Raw genomic sequence first — 19481 nt, forward strand, 5'->3', positions numbered from 1 at the left:
AATTTAATAATTAGGACAGCTCCCCCTGCTTATAAACAACTAATTTTGAATTTATTACTTGGAGAAGTAGGGAGCCGTCTTACAACAGTGATAAATAAGATTTTACAGTTACATGACTTAGGTGACTGGGGAAGGGATAGATCTCCTCGAGAGAGAAGGGTGAATAACCAGCAAACTTGGCGCCAAAGGAGAGTAACAAGGAAAGAAATGTTTACTGCTTTATTGAGAGCAGGGGTAGGTTTTGAAATGATAGATGGAATTCCAACCAATGAATTATATAGAATGTACAGAGATAAAGGCCTTGATAACAGGAGAGATAGGGAAATAAGAACTGCTCCTGCAAATACTACAGATGTTGAACCTTCAAACCCAAGTGAATCATATGAAAGGGAATACTAGGGAACAGGCCGAGCCCCAGTCCAAATTAAGGAAATACACAGGCTGGATTGTAGACCTCACATTAACTTGACCATATATTGGAAAAATGGGTCAAGTACGGTAACTGAGGCATTAATAGATACTGGGGCCGAGGCCACCCTTATTTATGGAAATCCAGACAAGTTCAGCCATGGAACTCCTATTACCATTACAGGACTAGGAGGGACTGAAATATCAGCCAGGCAAGTTAAATTAATGATGAAAATTGGACAGTTGCCCAAGAAAGAATATAGTGTGGTTATTGTGCCTATTCCCGAATACATCATTGGAATAGACATATTGAAGGGTATGACCTTAAATTTACCCGAAGGGAAATACCAATTTGCTGTGAGGAAAATGGGCATTAATGCAGTCTTAGTGGGGAAAATCAAGATGGATCCAATCACTTTGCCCGAACCTTCTAAAATAATTACTTTGAGGCAATATCGTGTGCCAGGTGGGCAAGATGAAATTGCCAACACTATAAGAGAATGTGTTGAGGCAGGAGTGTTAGTCCCTACAACTACTCAATGGAACAACCCTGTCTGGCCAGTCCGAAAGTCAGATGGAACATGGAGGATGACAGTAGATTATAGACAGCTGAACAAAGTGACTCCTCCCTTGTATGCTGCTGTCCCAGACACGGTTACTTTAATAGAGAGAATACAAAAACGTGAAGGGACTTGGTATGCAGTTATTGATTTGGCCAATGCCTTCTTTACAATCCCAATAGACCCCAAGCAATGGAATCAGTTTGCTTTTACTTGGCAAGGCCGACAGTATACATTTACACGCCTGCCGCAAGGATATATTCATAGCCCAACTATTTGCCACAGGATTGTAGCTGAACATTTGGATGAATTAAAGTTACCTGGTGTACAGCTTACACATTACATAGATGACATCATGATACAGGGAAAGAATATAAAGGAGGTGGAGGAGAGTTTAGCATTATTAATTGACCATATGAAAAGCAAAGGATGGGAAATCAACCCCGCAAAGGTTCAAGGGCCAGCTCAAACTGTAAAATTCTTGGGGATACAGTGGAATAGAGGACTGCGAGAAATTCTCCCACAAGCTCGACAAAAAATCCAGGATTTTCCCACCCCTACCAATAAGAAAGAGGCCCAAAAGTTCATAGGGCTGTTTGGTTATTGGAGACACCACATCCCACATTTGGGACAGATTTTAAAACCCTTGTATAAAGTCACCAGAAAGAAATATGAATTTGACTGGGGACTTGAACAAAATAGAGCTTTTGAGGAAGCAAAGGCTGCTATTCAATTAGCTCTAGACTTATGGCCTATGCAAAATGGGCCAGTGGAGTTACAAGTGACTGTACAAGATGACTATGCAAATTGGAGTCTGTGGCAAAAACAACAAAGCCGAAGTGTACCTTTAGGCTTTTGGTCAAGGAAACTGCCCTCATCTGGAGTGCAATATACACCTTTTGAGAAGCAGCTGTTAGCTGCATATTGGGCTTTAGTAGAAACTGAGCAACTAACTCTGGGCCATGAAGTGGTATTAAGGCCTGGAATTCCAATTATGACTTGGGTAATGAGTACCCCAGCTTCTCACAGAATTGGACATGCACAAGAGGCAAGCATAATCAAATGGAAGTGGTATATTCAGAATAGGTCCAGAGCAGGCAAAAATGGAGTTTCTGCTCTACATGAATCTGTGGCGAACATTGATACTGAGAACAATGAAAAGCCCCTTGAATCTAAGCAACAGATGGTACCATCCTTAGTGAAATGGAATAATGGATATGACGGACTAAATGAAGAACAGAAGAAACATGCTTGGTTTACTGATGGGACAGCAAAATATTTAGGACAGAAGAGACATTGGAAAGCAGTAGCCTATAACCCCTGTACAAGGAGAACTCTGGAAAGTTCTGGGATAGGTGGAAGTAGCCAATATGCTGAACTGATGGCAGTGCATCAGGCCATCAGAGCAGAGAAAGGAGGACAATGTCATATATTTACTGACTCGTGGGCGGTAGCTAATGGATTAGCTACGTGGATGCCTATATGGAGGAATCAGAATTGGGAGATTCATGGCAAACAAGTTTGGGGTAAAGAGTTATGGGAAAATATATGGGACATGTCTTTGGTTACAGATCTGTCAGTTTTTCATGTTGATGCTCATGCAACCCTGACCACACCAGAACGTGAGTACAATGCACATGCGGATCGACTAGCAAAGATTGCTACTGAATGTATTGTCCCTACTCCGACTCCAACTGATGACCCAGCCTTAGCAAGATGGGTCCACCAGACTGCTGGCCATTTAGGGGTCCAGGCCACCCATCGATGGGCACAGGATCGAGGTATCAGTATTTCTCATGCGTTGTTAAAACAAATAACAGAGGAGTGTTGTATATGCCAATTAGAAAAAGAACGAACTCTTCCTAGGATAGTTACTGGAGAAATAGCAAGGGGAAAAGTTCCAGCCCAAATTTGGCAGATAGATTATATTGGCCCACTACCCCAGGATAAAGGATGTAAATATGTATGTACGTGTGTTGACACCTATTCAGGTGTACTAGTGGCTTGTCCTTATAAAGACGCAACTCAGAAAAACACCTGTAAAACTTTAGATATTGTAAGTTTATATTATGGAACCCCAATGCAGATTCAAAGTGACAATGGGTCACATTTCAAGGGCAAAGAAGTGAAAAGATATTGTGTGTTGAATAATATAGAATGGATATATCATATTCCATATTACCCACAAGCATCTGGGCTAATTGAAAGAATGAATGGATTGTTGAAAGAACAGCTGAGAAAATTAAGCTCAAATAATTCATATCGACATTGGAAGGATAATTTGTCTATTGCCTTACGTAATTTGAATAATAGGCCCTTAGGGGGGAGTACACCTCTAGCCAGAATGATGACCCCAAATCTGCAGATCAGAGAACAGCAAACATGTGAGATCCAAAACATTGAATTTTGGACTGTGAGGGAAGATGTCCCACTACCAAGTCCAGGAACACCTGGTTCAGCAGGATATGATTTACATTGTATAGAGAATTTTAGGTTAAATAGGAAAGAGATAAGAAAAACCCCTACTGGAGTATGTATGAGAATCCCCAAGAATCATCTTGGACGGATATTACCTAAACCAGGATTAGCGGCTCAAGGAATACATGTATTGGCTGGAGTGATAGATTCTAATTATCAAAAAGAAATTGTTGTGACACTCCAGAATATGGGTAAAAAACCTGTACAATTTTGTAGAAATGATAGGATGGTTCAAGTCATTATTATCCCCTGTGAAAAAATACCCTTTGTGAAAACTGACCCTCCTCCCAAAATAACTACTAGAGGGGCAAAAGGGTCTTGCTCCATTGATAGAATAAAGTCAGGAGCTAAGGTATGGGTAAAACGGAAGCCAGATGATATTCCAAAGGCTGCAGAAGTTATAGCCCATGGGAAGGACAACACTGTAACAGTTGTCTATTCAGGGGAAAATAATTACCAAATCGTACCCCTGAACCATATATTTTACCGTGAATAGGTTATAATAATAGATTCACAGACTCCACAGGTATGGCTGATGCTGGTAAATGCCATAAGCCACTCAGAGGAAAGGTAACTTTGTGTGATTAACGGATGAAAACTTGTACATTTGGGGAAAGGCTGGGAGGACAATCCTAGTCTCTGTCTAGGATGGGATCCTCTTGGCTTCCTCATTATGTTCCTTTTGAAAAGAAACATTTCCCACCTGAGTTTGGCTCTGATGTTGGATCTTTGCATAACTGAAATCTCAACCAAACTTGAGATGATTTTATTTGAAGAATTATAGTCCATACTTGTCTATTCTTTTTGTCCTTTGTTTTGGCTAACCTTGTTGCTAGTTTTGTTTCCTTCAGGCTTAAGCACCCTGCACTTTCCGGTGACTGCCTAAGCATGTAGCATTCTTGGAATTCCTGCCAGCTCGTTAAAGAAATGACCTCTGGAATGGGACTTTTTGGGGGCAGGGCCACCTCTACATCCAATTTCAGCATGAAGAAGCTATGGAAAATGAGACCTTCACCCCTCACCCCAAGATTTTGAGCCCCAATCGTTCAAGGGGGGTGGAAATGATGATAGTGTTCTGTTTACTTATTTTGTGTTATCCTTGCTGTGTTGTTTTATTGTTATGATATTATTGATCCTATGTAATGGATACAAGGATTTAGGGGTGGACATTTGAATTATTAATAATTATTTTGGGGATGATTGATTGAAGAGATTATCTTGCTGGGACCTAGGGGTGGATCACATTTGAATCGTAAACCAATATTTAGGAATGTCACCAAATGATATGTTTTGCTTTATAATGAATGATATGTTTTAGTTTCCTTTGTAATTGGATCACAATGTATGTTCTAGGATACATGGCTGATTAGATTATGTATCCTATAACAAGGGGTGGAGTGTAGCCAGAATGGCCTTTGTTTTCTTTGAATGACTCAGCTTACCTCATTGAGCCTCTGGACACTGTGGCTTGCTCTTCCGGGGCAGGAAGCCCAAAGAGCATTCCAGGAAGCAGACAACTTCCTGTGTGATGAGTCATGGGGCTGGCTGAGGGGAGGTGTTAACGGCTACGCTAGGGGGAGGGGCCAAGTCAAGAACCAATCGGCCCTGGTCGTTCAGGCGGTGCTTGATGATGTCAAAAACTCTATAAGAGGGGAGAGGACAGCTTGAAGATTCTTTTTTCCTTTTCCGGTTGGAGCCAGAGACAGTTACAGCGACAGTTACAGCGACAGTTACAGCTACAGTTACAGCCACAGCCACAGCTGAAGCAGGAGCTGCCAGTAGCAGAGCTGACCTACGGGAGGAAGCTGAACAAAGACTTCAGTCCAGTGGGTAATCTTATTACCATAGAGGGGGAAACATGATTTTGCTTTACGCAATCATGCTTCTCTGTAGCCTCCTGGTTACTCTTTCAAGGCGTACTTATTGGGCCTGGAAGCTTTTGATCAATATATCAAAATGGGGTTGCTGGTTCATGGGTTGGTTACTGTGGAGCCTAAATAAATGTTTTGATTCTTCTGCCTTCTACTTTGAGAGTTTCTTATATCCGGCGGTTCCGAACGTTTCAAACATGTTTATGATCCTCTTTGAGATTATATACTCTGCCCTCCTATTACACCCTGTTTACACCTCCCATTACCCGCATTTTGGCATCCCCTTCCTCTCATTTCCTTTATACTTTCCAGCTGCCACATAAGTACCTGCATCCTGTTTAGCAACTTGGCTTTAATGCAAAAGCAACAACCTTCTATACTGATTTCCCACAGTGTGAATGCAGCATATACACTCCAGTGTTAGTGTTTGGGGGCACTCAGAGATGAAGTGACATATCCAGGGCCACACAGATCATATATGGCAGACAGAGAGTTCGACCCAAGGACAATTTCTTATTCACTGCATCATCTTGCTCTTTGTTGGTTTTAATACATGAGGGAAATAGTGATATAAACTTAATACTTATAATAGACGGCTTCTTCAACTGAAGTGGCCTTCCCAGAATTTCACAATTTTGAAGATGAAATAAAGACAGCTATTATTTTCTCTCTACTCTTTAACAGAGCATAGTAGGTAGACAGTCTACTTTGGAGTTGGCACTACCTTTGTTCAAGTCTGTCTCTGACTGATAATAGTTGTGTGGACATTGGAAAATCACTTAACTTTCAGTTCCCAGGCAATCCTCTACCCTTTTAGTAAATGGAGTTTCTACACCAAGGGTTTACTACACAGATGAAATTACTGGTCCAGACCCACCCCACCACTATGAAAAAAGTGAGATTGTAAATCCCTTAAAGTTGCTACAACAATGTTACTAGCAGTTGCTGTATGTGAGACCAACAGGACCAAACACCAGCACATGACAGGGCTGCTAGCACAGGTTCTTTGATCTGCTCTTTTGAGGAAAGCAACTTTAAGAGCTTAACAATCTACTTTAATTAAACACACATATATCATTCACTTATTTCAGGGGGATAAGCCAGCACCCCAGACTTCAGAGAGAATAAAAACAGAAATAACAAGCAGAAATTATAGACAGAGAAATTAACACTAATCAGCAGACATGCTTCTGAATGTCTGACCATAGCAATATATACATAGCTACCAGAGAGAGAAGTACCAACATCTGAGCTTTCAAAGCCAGGAGTCTCCTTAATGGCTACCCAGAGTCTCCACACAAACACTCTGATCTCTCTGGGTACACTAGGGTCAGGGATGCAGAGGGAAAGTAGAGTGATATAAAAAAGACAACAAAAAACAATTTGAAATATTATAAATGAAATAAAAGTTCTAGAACAGGTAGTCTAGAGTCTACGAATAGATCACAGGGGGTCAGCAAACTGTGATGGCAAAAATTGCATCTTTATTTTGATAAAATTGATTTCCTTTACAACCTTACTATTTTATTTTATGAATTTAAAAATTGCATTCTGAGGCATCCATAGACTTCATAAGATGGCCAAAGTGGTGCAAAATATACATCATCATCAAAGCATAAATGTCTAGACAAACATTTTTAGTATTCTGCGGGCAGTATATATACTTTTTGAGGGGCTTGGAGTATATGATTTTTATGTTCCTTTCGAAGTGGAAAATTATATGATTCTATGATTGAATAAGGTAGGGAAGGAATGATAGCAGAAAAAAAACTGACAAGAAAACTTGCTTACAGAAAGAATGACATCAGAAGACAGAACATGGGAGACTAGAAATGAGGATCTAACACAGCTGAGAGGCTGAGAGAAATGGGGACTAGATGGACTAGGTGTCCTGCTGTCACTGTGGGGAGTTGATTTGATTGGAAGAAAACTTTGTAGTCTTTAAGAGCTGATTGGCAGAAAGGACCATGTTTAAGCATCTACTGTGTGCAAAGCGCTACGCTTATCATTGGACCAAGTTATTAATCTGCTATTGCTATTTCTTTATTCCAGGGCACAACTGTGTTCCCATCACTTTCCTCCGTCTTATTTGACCCAAAAGAATTTCCCAACCCATACCAGTTTGACCCAGGGCACTTCCTACATAAGGACGGCAGTTTTAAGAAGAGTGACTATTTCATGGCTTTTTCCATAGGTAAATTTTCATTCTCAATTTGAAATGAATGAAACTATAACATCTTGTTTTGGCTGCTCCTCAATGTATTCTGAGTAGACATTTATAGTTTCTTCCTACATCTGCAATGAATTGTCACATGATACAGTCTTATTTTTGTAACCAAAATGAATAGGGATACTTCAGAAACCTGGCTTAGTCCCTCAGAATATTTCTCACTTCCTTTCTTTTGTCTTTATTTGTATCCCTGACTCAGAACAGGGCTGCCGCAGAATAATTGCTGAATAAATACTTATTGGGTGGCTAATTGACTTATACTGCACTATGGTAGATAGAGCACACGGGTGTGAGGTAGGAAATATTGTGTAACAAGATTTATTCATTCCTGTATCTAATGATCAAAATTGAGTCGAGTTTAACTGAAACAGTTTTCCGTCCATTTTTCTCTCATTATGCACATCTTAATATGTTTATCAGATGGTCATCCTGGATCATTCACCTGTTCGTTGATTCATTCAAATAACAAATGTATTAAAAAGCACTTCATATAGGACATTTAAGGTACATATGGAGAGGGAGTGTGGTGGAGGGAAAGAGGCAGCTTTAATGTCTACCTAGATCCAAATCCTGTATCTGACACATCTTGTCATGTGACTCTGGACAATTGTTTAGCCTTTAGGTCCTCATGTTTAAAACTCTCAGGTACAAAACTGTCACTTATTTGAGTAGTAGGAGAAAATTCCTTATTAGGGAAAACTTCATATTGATAAAATCCTCCAATAAATAAAAAGCAGAAAGCATTAAGCTTGGTAAAGAAAGATACTCAAAGATAAGTGGGACATAGTCTATGACTTCTGGGAAGATATAAAAACTGAGTAGGGGAACGAAAACATGAGCATAAGTAATTATACTTGAAAAAGAGAATATCATGAATGCCTTAAGTCTGTACAATAATAGATAATAATATAATAGCTAATAAATTGTGCTTTGAAATTTCAAAGTGTTCTATTTCATTTATCTCATGTTGTCCTCACAACCCTCAAAGATAGGTGTTACAATTATCCCCATTTTACAGGTGGGAAACCTGAGTCTAAAAGAGGTTAAGTAACAGAGTCATACAGCTGGAAAGTGCCTGGGGAGAGATGTAAAATCAGTTTTTCCAGGTGTCAAGTCCAGCACTCTGTTTCACTGTGCCACTTAGCTTCCTAAGTAGGTACTAACAAGATGCTGTCTATTGAGGTGGAGGGGATGTGTCTCAGATTAGATTTTCTGGGAATGATGATATCAAAATGGATTTTTACATGAAGGCTACTGAAGAGAATTTTATTTTCTTTCAGGAAAACGGGCCTGTTTAGGAGAGGGCCTGGCTAAGGTGGAATTGTTTATATTCCTGGTCGCCATTCTGCAAAATTTTACCATCAAGAGTACCATTAATCTAAAGGAAATCAACATCAAGCCATGTTCTATAGGACTGGTCACTGTTCCTCCAAAATTCCAGCTCTGCCTTTTACGCCGCTAAGAGAAAGCCACCTTTCAAATCTACCCTATTGCTTTCTCAGCAAGATCCCACTTTTCTTATCTCTTAAAACTAAACAACTTTATTGAGGGGGAATGCGATAGTTGTCATTGTCTTTGAATAGTCTCCAATTCTTATATGTGTGTAAAAGGAAAGACATTAGATTAAAGAACTCCTCGTATACGTTCATGTCAGGGTTGCATTATAGAATAGCGTGAAAACATCCTGAGCATCTTCAGGCTTAAAATCATGCTGCATGTTTGGGAACTTTTAGTTCAATAAAGGGTGATTTGTTCACATTGGAGTTCACTGTGTACCATGATTTATTTTTTGTTTAAGAATGCTATTCTGATTGTAAAAAGAGAAGATGGTTTTGAGGTTTGAAAAGACATGTCATGAAAAATTCTTTTTTCATTTTATAAAAATCTGTTTTTTCCCATTACAATTCTGTCATTTTGGCTCATGGCATTTTAATTATAAACAAACATCACATTCATTAACCTATTGTTTTTTACATGTGCCAATGATGCTGAAACACCACAGAAGACTCAGAATAATTTTACACAAAGGTAACACTCCCTAGCTCCATATTCTTATAACTTTGTTCACTAGGAATCCTTGTTAATTAGAGAAAAAAATTCACACAGAATGGAATATAACTGTATTCTTTTTAAAAAATTACACACACACACACACACACACACACACACACACACACAACACACAAGCCCTTGTCATCTTTGACAGAAATCCAGGGCAGCTCCATTTCACGAATGACAGCACAATTAAAGCTAAAATAATAAAAAAAATAGTTTGGAAAAATTGCTTGTACTGTACATTCTCAAATAAAGTAAGAAAGATTTTTTTAATAGCCAGAAAAATGTGTATCTCTTCAGTTGGGCTTTGCAGTTCAGTTCTGTGTAACCCATAGAGTGCGCATATGTGTGGGCTGGGATGTGTATAGTCTATGGAGATTAGAAGCCCCTAATCTGTTTAGGTAGTTCTAAAAGTTTTAAGGTACTTGACTGAAATAATTTAGGGTATTATGGTATCATCTGAAACAATGACTTTATATGGTTGCTTCTTTGAAATACTAAGAACTTGTACACATTTATTTGGCTTGTAAAGGGCTGAAATATCACAGAAAACTTAGTCTAAATTTGCCTTTAAAGAATATGACTCTTAAGAACTGATTCTTGGAGTCCCAGAGTGAATAACTTTGTTTTGCTTCTAAAGCTAACTGGTATGGGGTCAATGAGCCATTTTTTAATGGGTTTCAAAACCTGAGGGGTTAAGTCTTCAGGGGCCTTGAATTTACAACTGTTGTGGCCAAATTTGTTCCCTTGTATTCACTTCATTTGACCAGAAGAGGGCACTTTAAACACCTCTACACTATTGGAAAAGCAGGTGTGGCAGGAGAAAAAATGTAGTGTTAACTCAACTGCATGTAGTTCTTCAGTTATTTATTTTCCTTGAAAGTTATAAAAAATAAAATGTGTACCGTATCACAAGCTTTTACATTGAGAGCTGTATGTCTGTGGGTGTGTGCATCTGTGTGTGTATATGTGTATACATGAGTATGTGTGTGTATGTGAATCTATAGAGAGGAATGTACATATTGACTGTATTAATGGAATCTTGTTTTAATTTGTCTTTCTCTCTCCTAGGATCCCTCTCTCCTACCCCTCCCTCAGTGGAACTGAATATTTTCTAGCCAGTAGGATTCATTTTCATATTATTTGGTTGTGGTTTTTGCCTTCTTTTTTCAAGCCTCTTTTCCCCTCCCCTCCCAAGGTTCTTTTTAAAAGTCTTAGGTAAGAGAAAAAAGATAAATCTATTTTATCCTATGCAATAATAAGAAATCACTGGACCTCCATTGGAAATGCACTTGGACAAATTCTCTCGCATTTGGAAGTAGGCAGTCATGTTTTGTTCTTCACTTTTTTTTTCTTTTTTTTTTCTTTTTTTTATTTAACATATTTAGTTTTCAGCATTGATTTTCACAGGAGTTTGAATTACAAATTTTCTCCCCATTTCTACCCCCCCATTCCAACATGGCATATATTCTGGATGCCCTGTTCCCCACTCAGCCCTCCCTTCTGTCACCCCACTCCCCTCCCATCCCCTTTTCCCTTCCTTTCATGTAGGGCAAGATAAATTTCTTCGCCCCATTGCCCGTGTATCTTATTTTCTAATTGCATGCAAAAACTTTTTTTTTGTTTTTGAACATCTCTTTTTAAAACTTTGAGTTCCAAATTCTCTCCCCACTTCCCTTCCCACCCACCCTCCCTAAGAAGTCAAGCAATTCAACATAGGCCACATACGTGTCATTATGTATAACCTTTCCACAATACTCATGTTGTGAAAGACTAACTATATTTTGCTCCTTCCTAACCTGTCCCCCTTTATACAATTTTCTCCCTCAACCCTGTCCCCTTTCGAAAGTGTTTGTTTTTGATTACCTTCACCCCCATCTACCCTCCCTTCTATCATTCCCCTCTTTTTTTCCTTCTTCCTCCTTCTTTCCCATGGGGTAAGATACCCAATTGAGTATGTATGGTATTCCCTCCTCAGGTCAAATCTGATGAGAGCAACATTCACTCATTCCCCCCTCACCTGCCATCTCTTCTCTTCCTACAGAACTGCTTTTTCTTCCCACTTTCATGCGAGATAGTTTACCCCGTTCTATCTCTCCCTCTCTCTGTCTCTCAAAATATTCCTCTCTCATCCCTTAATTGGATTTTATTTCTTTTAGATATCTTCCCTTCATCTTCAACTCACCCTCTGCCAACTCTCACTCTCTGTAATATATATATATATATATATATATGTATGTATGTATATACACACACACATATATATACATACATACTCACATATACATATATGTACATAAACATATATATGCATATTCCCTTCAGTTACGCTAATGCTGAGGTCTCATGAATCATACACATCATCTTTCCATGTAGGAATGTAAACAAAAAAGTACACCTTTAGTAAGTCCCTTGCAATTTCTTTTTCTTGTTCTTTTTCTTGATTACCTTTTCATGCTTCTCTTGATTCTTGTGTTTGAAAGTCAAATTTTCTATTCAGCTCTTGTCTTTTCACTGAGAAAGCTTGAAAGTCCTCTATCTTGTTGAAAATCCATATTTTGCCTTGGAGTATGATACCCACTTTTGCTGGGTAGGTGATTCTTGGTTTTACTCCTAGCTCCATTGACCTCCAGAATATCGTATTCCATGCCCTCCAATCTCTTAATGTAGAAGCTGCTAGATCTGGAGTTATTCTGATTGTGTTTCCACAATACTCAAATTGTTTCTTTCTGGCTACTTGCAGTATTTTCTCCTTGATGTGGGAGCTCTGAAATTTGGTGACAATATTCCTAGGAGATTTCCTTTTGGGATCTATTTGAGGAGGCAATCAGTGGATTCTTTCAATTTCTGTTTTGCCCTGTGGCTCTAGAATATCAGAGCAGTTCTCCTTGATTATTTCTTGAAAGATGATATCTAGACTCTTTTTTTGATCATGGCTTTCAGGTAGTCCAATAATTTTTTAAATTATCTCTCCTGGAACTATTTTCCAGGTCAGTGGTTTTTCCAATGAGATATTTTACATTGTCTTCCATTTTTCATTCCTTTGGTTCTGTTTTATAATATCTTGATTTCTCATAAAGTCACTAGCTTCCACTTGCTCCAATCTAATTTTTAACATAGTATTTTCTTCAGTAGAGTTTTGGACCTCCTTTACCATTTGCCTAATTCTGCCTTTCAAGGCATTCTTCTCCTCATTGGCTTTTTGGAGCTCTTTTGCCATTTGAGTTAGTCTATTTTTTAAGGTGTTGTTTTCTTCAGTAGAATTTTTAGTATTTTTTGGGGTCTCCTTTAGCAAGTCATTGACTTGTTTTTCATGGTTTTCTTGCATCCTCCTCATTTCTCTTCCCAATTTTTCCTCGACTCCTCTAACTTGCTTTTCCAAATCCTTTTTGAGCTCTTCCATGGCCTGAGACAAGTTCATGTTTTTCTTGGAGGCTTTTGTTGTAGGCTCTTTGACTTTGTTGACTTCTTCTGGCTGTATGTTTTGGTCTTCTTTGTAACCAAAGAAAGATTCCAAAGTCTGAGACTGAATCTGGGTGCCTTTTCTCTGCCTGGCCATATTCCCAGCCAACTAACTTGACCCTTGAGTTTTTCAGTGGGGTTTGACTGCTTGTAGAGTTAAGAGAACTATGTTCCAAGCTTGGGGGGCTGTGCCAGCTCTGCCACACCAGCACTCCTCCTTCCCCAAGAACCCCCTACCCAGACTGGACTTAGATCTTCAGCAGGCTCTTCACTCTTTCTCTGATCAGCCACTTAATTCCTCCCAGCATGTGGACCTCTTTCAGGAGGGGATTGGTGGATTCCCTCAATTTCTAATTTGTCCCTGTGGTTCTGTAACACCACGAAATTTTCTTTGATAATTTCTAGAAAGATGATGCCTAGAATTTTTTTTTTTAAATCACAGCCTTCACTTCTGGTGTCTAGTTCTCTTCCCCAGCTGGCAGTTGCTACTGCCTGCCTGCTTTCTGCCTGCTGCTGACCTGAGAGAAAAGCTCATCAGGGTCAAGGCCATGGCTCAAGTGCCTGGTTGGTCAAGCACCAAAGGGCCTTTAGATCCAGCTCAGATTAAGCGGCTCATTTGTAAGGGCCAAGAAGCCAAGGAGTTTGCCTACTCTCCCTACAGTAACTTCCCAGTGGGGGCAGCTCTCCTGATTCTGGATTGGAAGATTTTTTTCAGGATGAACATAGAAAATACATCCTACCCAGTAGGTACCTGTGCAGAATGCACCGTCAATTCAGAAGGCCATCTCGGAAGGACACAAAGACTTCTGGGTCATTGCTATTACCAGTAATTTGGAGAGTGAATTTATCACACCATGCAGAGTCTGCCAAAAAGTTATGGGAGAGGTTGGAAAACATTGGTATGTCTACATGACAAAAGCAGATGGTATGTATGAAATCAGGATGGTCCATGAACTACTGCCTCAATCACTTGGACCAGATGACCTGAAGAAGTACTAGTAAACCCTGATGATGGAATTATCCAACTGAGAGCCTTTTCAATCACCTGGGAGAAGATTCTCTCCCAGTATTGTGCAGTAGCATCATCCCCAGAACAATAGTAATACGAAATAACTCCAGCGCTGAGTACGTCCTAAGCATTGGCTACTTCTGCATCTCCTTTTTAGTCTAGGGACCTCTTTGCCATTTATCTCTGAAGTATCTTGAACATGCTATGTGGTGACAGTGGAAAGAACACCAGCCTGGGATTCAAGAGACCTATGTTGCATTCCTGGCTCTGCCTCTAACTTCCTATGTGTCCTTACAGTACTCATTTAGCCCCTCTGGGCCTCAGTTTCCTTCTCTGGAAAACCAGAATGTTGGCCCAAATCAGGGGTTCTTACTCTTATTTATGTCCTGGAATCCTTGGGTGTTCTAGTGTAACCTATGGACCCTTTCTCAAAAGAATGTTTTTAAATGCATAAAATAAAATACATAGTATTACAAAGGAAACCAACTATATTGAAATATTAATAGCAAAATATTAAAAAAAAAACAAAACAAGTTCACAGAGCCAGGTTAAGAATCTTTGGCATAGGTAGTCTCCAAGGTTCTTATCAACTCAACATTCTATGTGTTAAGGTCCTGCCACTGTGTTATGGCTCAGCTCTAACATTCTATGTTCTCCATTTTCTACTGTTCTCAGAACCTCCCTAGAAACAGTAGCCTTCATTGAAATCAAGTGACAATCAGGAATCCTGCTGACAGCCAAGACCTTCCTCCCTGTCTCCACCTTCTATTGTGGATGGGGTCATGAAGTAATGTAAAAGAATTATCCAATTGCTATATTAATTTTGCCTAACTGGAACCAAAATAATCAGCTTTAGTGGCCACCTTCTGATAGCTTTAGTTGGAGCTATCGGGGCCAAAGCCACTGTATTCATGGCTTGAGTCCAGCTTTCTCTTGGAATGCTATACCTCATAATCTATGAGCACCATCCCACTCATACCAAAGCCAAAACCACGTATGGCTCTTCCTCAGTTATCACTCAAACAACCCAAAGTGTCTGTGTTAGGAGGGCAGAGTTTATGATCTCAAAGAGGATCATAAACATGTCTGAAAGGTTCGGAACCGCCGGATATAAGAAACTCTCAAAGTAGAAGGCAGAAGAATCAAAACATATATTTAGGCTCCACAGTAACCAACCCATGAACCAGCAACCCCATTTTGATATATTGATCAAAAGCTTCCAGGCCCAATAAGTACGCCTTGAAAGAGTAACCAGGAGGCTACAGAGAAGTATAATTGTGTAAAGCAAAATCATGCTTCCCCCTCTATGGTAAAAAGATTACCCACTGGCCTGAAGTCCTTGTTCAGCTTCCTCCCGTAGGTCAGCTCTGCCACTGGCAGCTCCTGCTTCAGCTGTAGCTGTAGCTGTGGCTGTGGCTGTGGCTGTGGCTGTGGCTGTGGCTGTAGCTATAGCAGCCTCCGGCTCCAACAGAAGCTGTTTTTAACCATCCAGCTTCTGCGGGGGTGTAAGGTACGCCAGGGAAAGCACAGGTTCTTTCAATCTGCTTAAGCAAGGTGAAGGGGTTGACCAGGAAAGCACAGGTTTTTTCCATCAGCTTAAGCAAGGGAAGCAAGGTGAAGGGGCCGACAAGCTTACTCCAGTCCAACATACAAACAGCATTCAGTTCAGGGGAAAAAGCCAAACTAGTCAAGGGCACTTGTTGACTAAGTGCTAAGGAGCCCATTTTTGGTTGCCAACACACTCCACCCCTTGTTATAGGATACATAATCTAATCAGCCATGTATCCTAGAACATACATTGTGATCCAATTACAAAGGAAACTAAAACATATCATTCATAATAAAGCAAAACATATCATTTGGTGACATTCCTAAGTATTGGTTTACCATTCAAATGTGATCCACCCCTAGGTCCCAGCAAGATAATCTCTTCAATCAGTCATCCCCAAAATAATTATTAATAATTCAAATGTCCACCCCTAGATCCTTGTATCCATTACATAGGATCAATAATATCATAATAATAAAACAACATAGCAAGGATAACACGAAATAAGTAAACATAGAACACTATCATCATTCCCACCCCCCTTGAATGATTGGGGCTCAAAATCTTGGGGTAAGGGGTGAAGGTCTCATTTTCCATAGCTTCTTCATGCTGAAATTGGATGTAGAGATGGCCCTGCCCCAAAAAGTCCCATTCCAGAGGTCAGTTCTTTCAGTGAGCTGGCAGGAATTCCAAGAATGCTATGTGCTTAGGCAGTCACCAGAAAGTGCAGGGTGCTTAAGCCTAAAGGAAACAGAACTAGCAACAATGTTAGCCAAAACAAAGGACAAAAAGAGTAGACAAGTATGGGCTATTATCCTTCAAATAAAATCATCTCAAGTTTGGTTGAGATTTCAGTTATGCAAAGATCCAACATCAGAGCCAAACTCAGGTGGGAAATGTTTCTTTTCAAAAGGAACATAATGAGGAAGCCAAGAGGATCCCACCCTAGATAGAGACTAAGATTGTCCTCTCAGCCTTTCCCCAGATGTACAAGGAAACACAATGGGAAAACTAAACTAAGAGGATCCCATCCTAGGTAGAGACTAGGATTGTCCTCCCAGCCTTTCCCCAGATGTACAAGTTTTCATCCGTTAATCACACAAGGTCACCTTCACTTTGAGTGGCTTGTGGGCTTGCAGGAGCAGTTCTTATTTCCCTATTTCTCCTGTTATCAAGTCCTTTATCTCTGTACATTCTGTATAATTCATTGGTTGGAATGCCATCTATCATTTCAAAACCTACCCCTGCTCTCAATAGAGCAGTAAACATTTCTTTCTTTGTTACTCTCCTTTGGCGCCAAGTTTGCTGGTTATTCACCCTTCTCTCTCGAGGAGATCTATCCCTTCCCCAGTCACCTAAGTCATGTAACTGTAAAATCTTATTTATCACTGTTGTAAGACGGCTCCCTACTTCTCCAAGTAATAAATTCAAAATTAGTTGTTTATAAGCAGGGGGAGCTGTCCTAATTATTAAATTCCTATGAGGCAGTCCCATTGGATCATTGTAATATTTGTCTGTGGTTCCTATCATAATGGCAGTCTTCATCACCTCCTCCTTTAGTCTCATGATACAATCTCTAAGTGAATACCAGGGTCTGTGCTCAGTGGGCCACATAGAATCAGTAGCATATCTCTTATTGCATCCCACAGCGGCTAACGCCAACAGAGTAGTCCTGCTATCACCATCTTCTTGCTGATGATGTTCCCTAAAAGCTTGTTGAACTAGAGGATCATGGCTGATACCTATGAATCTCATACAGTCTGTCCTATCTACTGATATTCCACTGGCCCCTTGATCACTGAGTCTTACCATCCAAGATATTAATGGTTCTCCTATTCTTTGGCTGAATCTACTCAAAATATCTGTGACCTCTTGCGGTGAGAAATCTTCCTGAATTTCCCTTGTAACTGAATCTTCACCTTGGGTTTCTGTCTTCCTCCTTTGTATGGGTCAAGCCCTTGTCTGATCATCTAACCATCTCCTATTCTCTGTGTGAGGGACATCCTGAACCCCAGTAGTGTTTTGTGCCTCAGCCCCTAACGTTGTCTCATTCTCTCCCCACTCACTTCCTCTGCCACCATGGCTAGGACGAAGCAGGCAGTCAGGCTCTTTCTGGGCTGGGTTGAAATGCACTCTTGGCTTATTTGGTCTCCTGTTGCTCCTAGCCACATTAATAGAAAAGTTCTCATTTGAGTCAGTTTGGTCTCCTGCCATCTGAGATTCCCCTTCTTCCTGTGGGGTAGGAGTGCCCCCATGTCTTTCACTTAATCTCAATCTTTCGTATACTAGCTGGTAGGCTGATAACACTATCCAGCTTTGCCTAGATAGTGATGCCCCTGACTGAATCCCAACTTCTTGTAAACACTTTTCCAAATCCCTAGGATCTCCTCTCCGTAGCCTTGGTTCCCAGTTTTCACAGGGTCCAGCTTTTTTAGCCAATTCTTTTGCTAGGGAGGAATAAAATGGATCCTCCCATCCTGGGATATTCGTCTCTTCCTCTGGAATTGTTCTGCTTCTAAATAGAGATCTTATACCTAGCGATCCCGTCCTCGTCGCCAAATGTATTAGGAGGGCAGAGTTTATAATCTCAAAGAGGATCATAAACATGTCTGAAAGGTTCGGAACCGCCGGATATAAGAAACTCTCAAAGTAGAAGGCAGAAGAATCAAAACATATATTTAGGCTCCACAGTAACCAACCCATGAACCAGCAACCCCATTTTGATATATTGATCAAAAGCTTCCAGGCCCAATAAGTACGCCTTGAAAGAGTAACCAGGAGGCTACAGAGAAGCATGATTGCGTAAAGCAAAATCATGCTTCCCCCTCTATGGTAAAAAGATTACCCACTGGCCTGAAGTCCTTGTTCAGCTTCCTCCCGTAGGTCAGCTCTGCCACTGGCAGCTCCTGCTTCAGCTGTAGCTGTAGCTGTGGCTGTGGCTGTGGCTGTGGCTGTGGCTGTGGCTGTGGCTGTAGCAGCCTCCGGCTCCAACAGAAGCTGTTTTTAACCATCCAGCTTCTGCGGGGGTGTAAGGTACGCCAGGGAAAGCACAGGTTCTTTCAATCTGCTTAAGCAAGGTGAAGGGGTTGACCAGGAAAGCACAGGTTCTTTCCATCAGCTTAAGCAAGGGAAGCAAGGTGAAGGGGCCGACAAGCTTACTCCAGTCCAACATACAAACAGCATTCAGTTCAGGGGAAAAAGCCAAACTAGTCAAGGGCACTTGTTGACTAAGTGCTAAGGAGCCCATTTTTGGTTGCCAACACAGTGTCATACAATAACTGAGAAAGTACATACAGCTCTGATATTTAAGTGACAAGTGTCAGAGCTCTATGTCCTTTCTGGGTTGTTGTATATTACAATTTGCATTGTCTTGTACTAGTTCCATCCACCTCCAAGCTTGGGAGGAAGATGGTCCCCCATGGTCCTAGTAACAGTGATACTGTGCTGACCTATCACTGCAGCAATTTATCCTCCAGTTATCTTGACCTATCCTCTACTGATTCTGCATTTTGCTTTTCTGATATCTATCTTTCTGTAGCATCTGGCTCATTTCATGTGCCATCCCCAAGGACCAGGAACTACTTAACTTTTCCATCTGTTGTTTCTTTTCCTGAATCCTTTATATAATATAATTGGAGTATTACATTCTTAAAGTTAATGAAGTTATTGTATATATCATAGAGGGGACTCAACCAATCTCTGCTCACTCCAGCCCATACCTACTTTAACCATTTGGTCACCATAGTACTCCCCCTCTCTTAACAAATCCAATAGAATAAGGATAATCAACAAGTAAGACAAGTCAGCCAGCATTGATTAAATGCCAGGCATCGTGCTAAGGTCTGGAGATACAAAGAAA

General features: G+C 40.4%; 1 protein-coding gene and 1 pseudogene across 1 annotated transcript in view; both read left to right on the forward strand.

Annotated features, from left to right (window-relative positions):
• Positions 1-9009, forward strand: part of LOC118828771 (cytochrome P450 2C44-like) — a 57750-nt gene extending 48741 nt beyond the window's left edge. The window contains exons 8-9 of the mRNA XM_036735627.1: positions 7370-7511; positions 8828-9009. Of these exons, the coding sequence (XP_036591522.1) occupies positions 7370-7511; positions 8828-9009 (324 nt within the window). The remainder of the gene's footprint in view (positions 1-7369; positions 7512-8827) is intronic.
• A 523-nt stretch (positions 9010-9532) lies between these two features.
• On the forward strand, positions 9533-14063 carry LOC118829497 (annotated as a pseudogene).
• Positions 14064-19481: the final 5418 nt, after the last annotated feature.

This window comes from Trichosurus vulpecula, chromosome 8 (assembly GCF_011100635.1).
Source record: "Trichosurus vulpecula isolate mTriVul1 chromosome 8, mTriVul1.pri, whole genome shotgun sequence".
NCBI lineage: Eukaryota > Metazoa > Chordata > Mammalia > Diprotodontia > Phalangeridae > Trichosurus > Trichosurus vulpecula.